Source organism: Morus notabilis, unplaced genomic scaffold (assembly GCF_000414095.1).
Source record: "Morus notabilis unplaced genomic scaffold, ASM41409v2 Scaffold710, whole genome shotgun sequence".
NCBI classification, from domain to species: Eukaryota; Viridiplantae; Streptophyta; class Magnoliopsida; order Rosales; family Moraceae; genus Morus; species Morus notabilis.
The window spans coordinates 341,820-348,051 of record NW_010364141.1 but is presented as its reverse complement, the minus strand read 5'-3'; the positions used below and the strand labels follow the sequence as shown (position 1 = coordinate 348,051).

Genomic DNA, 6,232 nt, shown 5'->3' with positions numbered 1-6,232 from the left:
GCCATAATGGATAAGGATAAGAGGAGAGTTTGTTTCAAATTCAAATATGAGATAATTAACAAGCTTTATCTTAGAGATAGAGATTGGATTCTTTCTAGAAGTTTGACTTCTACTCTATAAATATTATTTTTGAGACAATTTTCGGAATGGTTTTTTGCCATAATTTTAGAGGTAGCCGAAATTTCTCTAGAGAAATTTTGGAAACAATTTTTCAGCCCTAAGAGTTAAGGCTGGCCGAAATTCTCAAGAGAGAAAGGAAGGAAAAATTTTTTCTCCAAAAATTCCACATCGTGCATGTGATGGTGTTTGTGGAAATTCGAGTGTTTATTGTAACCCGTTTTGTCTCATGTGTGCCCACACACATGTCTTCGTGGATTCTAGGAATTGATGTGGAAGACATTGGTTTTCTAAACACAAAGATTGGAGCAAGGACTGTTCGTGGTCAAAGAACTCAAGTTATCATCCGAGTCGGCTTCCAGGTATTTTTCCTGATTGAGTTCTTGATCTTTATAAGTTAATGAGATTAATTTATTCGTGCATAAATTAATATAATCTATAGAGTATCTCAAAAGTTTTATGAAAATTTTTGTTATACACGATCCATCTCTTCCCCGCACCACCGCGCTTCCGCAGCCGGATTCGATTCGGCAACCAACAGTATGCCCCCGACCGGATTCCTCCCTGTCTATACCAGGGCCGTTACTGCGGGGATGACCCTTTCGGTTCATCCCTTCGTAAAAGATTATTGTCACTTTTATGGCATTTCCCCCGCCCAACTGGCGCCAAATTTTTGGTACTGCTTTGCTAGCGCCTGGATCTTGTGGAACTAGCAGTTTGACATGGATCTTCCTCTGAACGAGTTTAGATTCATGTACAGACTGTGCCATGTTGCCAAGTACGAGGGGTGGTATTTTCTAAGCTGGCACGGGAGATCTCAACCCAGATTTGACAAGCTAATTCTAGGCATTCCCTCGTCGTCACATGGGTAGAAACCCATGTTCTTTATGATACGTGGCCCCTTTAATTTTCATCCCGACGACCGCTTGCCCCACCAAAGGAAGGTGCACGCGTCGTTTGGGAACATGAGTGAGACTTTGATTCTCTCACTTTCACCTTACTTTGCTTTCTCCTTTCTTATGCTGACAGTCTTTTTATCCTTCAGTCAGTCAGGACCAGCCGAAATTCTTTGAGAACAGTTTGGCGAGGGTTAAGAAGGCATTCTCGTTCCCGTCCGAGGTTCGTCATATTGACACCTTCCTGACCCAGGCCAATCTTCGAAGTGCCGGGTTAATCCTCGATCTCCCAGACCCTACTAACCTCGACGCCGTTCATGAATACTTCCATTTGAGCAACGAAGGTAAACCATTGTTCCTGCCGCCTTTCTTAGAATGGCGTTTTGTTTATCCAAGCGTTGATTATATCTTTGTCTCACCGTCTTTGTAGAAATGGCTTCTTTGAAGATCCAGCTTCCCGGCAGTCAGCCGTCCGAGCTAAGCCAGCAGCCCCCGCCGAGCCAACAACCTCCTTCTAGGGGAAAAGAGAAAGCTAGCTCTTCTTCTCAGGTGCCGAGGAAAAGGAAAGCCACAAAGGTCCCCTCGACGTCGGAGGAGGCACTAAAAAAGAGGTGCAAAGAGAAGACGCCGGTGGTAGAAACTTGGACGCCGACGGTCCCCATTCCTGACGTAAACGTTCCTCTGGCGCCAAGGGAACGCGTGCTTATCCCGGGGGCAAAAATTATGGATCCCAATTTCCAAGTCCCGGACGTTTCTGATGCCAAGATTGGGGCGATGCTGAAACTTTTCCCCCGCTTCCCCCCCCCCCCCCCCCCGCTTCTCCCTTGCCTTCCAGGCTCTGTATGAGTCTTTTCTCGAGCCACACTGGGTTACTGCCACTCAATCTTCTTTGGTTGATCGCCAGCGAAAGCAGATCTCCTTCCAAATTCACGTAAGACTTGATCGAGCTGTCTTTCATTTTTGCTGGTTTCGCCGCTTTGTATCCTTGTTTTCTGACCTCCAATTTGTCAGGGCCTAATCCTCGCCATTCTCAATCTCCTCGACCTAGTTAAGGTTGAGGAGCGTGATAAGGAGATGGGCAACGTGGAGGCCAAGCTTTACTCTCTTATCAACGACGCCAAGAAAAAGTGCGTGGATGCCGTCGAGGAGAGAGATGTGGCCGTGGCCAAACTGTCGAGTTTGGAAGGTGAACTGACCAAGTTGACTGCTTCGGTCGAGGGGAAAAAATGTTTTGCCGAAGGGAAAGCCGAGGGGAAGAGGGAAGCCGAAGCCGAGGCTGTAGCTACTTTCGACGCCAAGCGTGCTAAAATTATTGAGGAGTTCAAGGCTTATCCGGAGCTCATCGACATCCGTACCAAGGATTTTCAATTCGCGGGTCGACAGATCGTTGATTTGATAAAAAATGAGCGTCCTGAGTGGGACTTGAGCTTCCTCTATACTTCGCCTCCTGCTGGAGACGACAACCTTTCCCCGCCTGGTGATGGCGATGAATCGGCGGCTGGCGGCGAGGCCTAAAAAAATTTTACCTTTTTTTTTATGTTTGTAACTTGACATTGATTTGGACATCTTTTCATTTTATCTGTACTTTTTATAAAGATAGCAGATTTTATTCATACCTCGTTTTGCAATCGTTGCCTTAGAAAATTCCTTAGAATTTTTGCTAAGTGTTTGTCTTTCCTCCTTGGAGGATCTGACGCTGATTTCACCCCTTGGGGTCGTCGCCTTGGAAAATTCCTTAGAATTTTGCTAAGTGTTCGTCTTTCCACCTTGGAGGATTTGACGCCGATTTCACCCTTTGGGGTCGTTGCCTTAGAAAATTCCTTAGAATTTTGCTAAGTGTTCGTCTTCCCTCATTGAAGGATCTGACGCTGATTTCACCCTTTGGGGTTGTCACCTTAGAAAATTCTTTAGAATTTTGCTAAGTGTTCGTCTTTCCTCCTTTGAGGATCTGACGCTGATTTCACCCATTGGGGTCGTCGTGTCATTTTTTAGTGATCTGTGGACCTTTGTCCCCCCATGTTCGTTTAATATACCTTCATTTTTTAAGCAGACATGTTATTAAGGGGTGGATTCCTTTCCTTCTGTAAACATATCAATTTATTTAATTTGTAAAGAATGTACAATTGGGATGCGTAAGAATTACATACACTATTGGTAGTACAGCCTTAGCTGTTCTGCATTCCATGGGTGTTGAATTCTTTTGCCGTCGAGACTTTCCAAAATGTAGGTGCCAGGATGCAACACTTCCCTTATGCGGTAGGGCCCTTCCCAAGTTAGGCCTAGTGGACCAGTATTTTTGGGTTTTGTACTATGCGTTATCCTTTTTAATACTAGGTCTCCTGGGACGAACCTTCTTTGTCGAACTCTCTTGTTGTAATATCGTGCCGCTCTTTGCTGATAGGAGGCAAGACGTAGTTGGGAGTCGAGCCTCTTTTCTTCTAATAAGTCGAGTTCTCCGTTCATGCCTTCTGTGTTGTCGTCGTCGTTGTGGACGACGGTTCTTAAGGTCGGTGTTTTGATTTCTACAGGGAGCACTGCCTCGACGCCATACGTCATGGAGAAGGGTGTTTCACCCGTAGTAGTTCGGCTCGTCGTTCTGTATGCCCATAAGACCTTGGGGAGTTCCTCGGCCCATTTCCCTTTTAGATCGTCGAGTCTCTTTTTGAGGGTATACTTTAATATTTTATTGACCGCCTCGACTTGTCCATTAGATTGTGGATGGATTGGCGCCGAGAAGCCTTTCTGAATGCCCAAACTGTCACAGAATCTGCGTGTTGAGGCATTGTCGAACTATTCCGTTGTCCGATACTACTGAGTGGGGAACCCCGAACCTGCACACAATGTTGTCCCACATGAATTTGGTGCAGGCTGCTTCCGTGGTTGTAGTTAAAGCCTTTGCATCTGCCCATTTCGTGTAGTAGTCTACCGTGACGATGGCAAACTTAAAGCCTCCTGGTGCAAGGTGTAGTGGCCCGATCAGGTCAACCCCCCATTTGGTGAAGGGCCATAGACTGAGAATGGAGGTTAAATTTTCTGGGGGTGCTCGAGGAATTGTGGCATACCTCTAGCATTTATCGCAACGTCAGGCGTATTGGAAATCGTTCTTTTTTAGCGTGGGCCAGTAGTATCCTTGCCTTAAAACCTTAAGAGCTAGAGACTGCCCCCCAGTATGATTACCGCAGACTCCTTCGTGGATTTCCCGGTGGACCTTCTGGGCTTCGGCATCATCCAGGCACCACTATAGAGGTGTTGAGTAGCCTCGTCGGTAAAGTAAGCCATCGTACAATAAGTATCTAGCAGCCCTATATTTGATCCGTCTGGCTTCGTCTTTATTGCTTGGCAGTTGTGCGTCCATTAGGTATTGGATGAGTGGCGTCATCCAATTTTCATCTGTTTGGACGATTAATGCCTTAGCTTTTTCCTCAATGGTCGGGTACTCCAATTCTTCGATGGGAACAACCCCTAGTGTGTCAGAATCTTTCGAAGATGCTAGCTTTGCTAGAGCATCTGCGTTTACGTTCTCTGCTCGTGGTATCTGAAGTATCTCGTAGTTTTTAAACTTGACGAGTTCTTCCTTTACCTTTCTTAAGTACGCTCTCATTTTCTCGCCGCGCGCTTGGTATTCTTCTTTCATTTGCCCGATGACCAATTGAGAATCGCTGAAGACGCTGAGCCTCTCGATCTTTAGGTGGCTGGCCAATCGCAACCCCGCAATTAACGCCTCGTATTTTGCCTCATTGTTTGACGCCTTGAATTTAAATCGAACCGCCGAGGTAATCTTGTGGCCTTCTGGGCTGATTAACAAGACGCCGGCTCCTGACCCATTATCGCTCGACGCTCCATCCACGTAGAGCTTCCATTCTGTATTCTCGACTCCTTCAGGTGTGGCAGGAGCTGGTCTATGGGAGAACTCGACTAGAAAATTGACCAGCGCTTGGCCCTTGATCGCAGTTCTTGGCACATATTTAATGTCGAACTGGCTTAACTCTACCGACTATTTGAGAAGTCGCCCGGAAGTTTCAGGCTTTTGTAGAGCATGTCTCAACGGGTGGTTTGTAAGAACCCATATTGTGTGGGATTGGAAATAGTGCCGAAGCTTCCTTGAAGCTACCATTAGGGCGAGGGCTAAGCGTTCCATTTCGCTATATCTCGACTCGGCGTCGAGGAGCCTTTTGCTCACGTAGTAGATTGGCAATTACACCCTTTCTTCTTCTCTTATTAGTACGGAGCTTACGGCATGTTGGGACACGGAGAGGTATAGGCTAAGCTCCTCGTCGGGGTTTGGTTTTGACAGAATTTGGGGCTTGCCTAAATGTTCTTTCAATTTCTGGAAGGCCTCTTCACATTGCGATGTCCACTCAAAGCGCCTACTTCCTTTCAAAGCATCGAAGAAGGGGACACATTTGTATGTTGCTTTTGATATAAACCTGTTTAGGGCAGCGACACATCTTGTCAACCTTTGCACTTCCTTTGGCTTAGTTGGGGACCGCATATCCTGTAGGGCTTTAATCTTCTCAGGGTTAGCTTCTATCCCTCGGTTGCTGACTATAAAACCGAAGAATTTTCGCGACCCAACTCCAAAGGCACATTTTTTGGGATTTAGTTTCATGTGGTATTTTCTCAATACACCAAACATTTCACCCAGATGGTCGACGTGCTGGCTGGCCCTGGCGCTTTTCACAAGCATATCGTTGACGTAGACCTCCATTGTTTTACCGAGCTGTTGAGCGAACATCTTATTCACGAGCCTCTGGTTGGTAGCCCCTGTTGGGAATATTATCCTAGAAGCATGAGATGTAATAGGATATTTATTATTTATTTAATAAAAGAGTTTATTCATTATTTTATGTGCATATATTTATGAATATTTTATGAATATCAATGAAAATTTCATGGTTATTTATGTAACCTTAAACATTGTATATAAGTGTTATATACGAGAGGATAATGTTTAAGGATAATAATAAAAAAGTAATGTTCATAATGAATTTAATTAAAGTTCGGAATCTTTAATTAAAACATTATTAATACATGTCATTCCCATTAAGAATGAAACGGTGTTATCCGCACAGTTAATATGGTGAAATATTGAATAAGTATTTTTTCGCATAATGAGATTATGTGGAACAAGGACACAGACACAATATGAATTTCTAATAATTCCGTTAAGTATAGAAATTCTAATTGAGTCTACCGATGGTCATATATAGGATGATCTT

At 44.7% G+C, this 6,232-nt stretch overlaps 1 protein-coding gene across 1 annotated transcript; it reads right to left on the bottom strand.

Annotated features, from left to right (window-relative positions):
* Positions 1-4,251: 4,251 nt before the first annotated feature.
* On the bottom strand, positions 4,252-5,721 carry LOC112093026. The gene is made up of 2 exons (XM_024170607.1): positions 5,248-5,721; positions 4,252-5,007 (listed from the first exon to the last, which is right to left on the bottom strand). The coding sequence occupies exons 1-2, from the start codon at positions 5,719-5,721 to the stop codon at positions 4,252-4,254; spliced, it is 1,230 nt and encodes a 409-aa protein (XP_024026375.1).
* Positions 5,722-6,232: the final 511 nt, after the last annotated feature.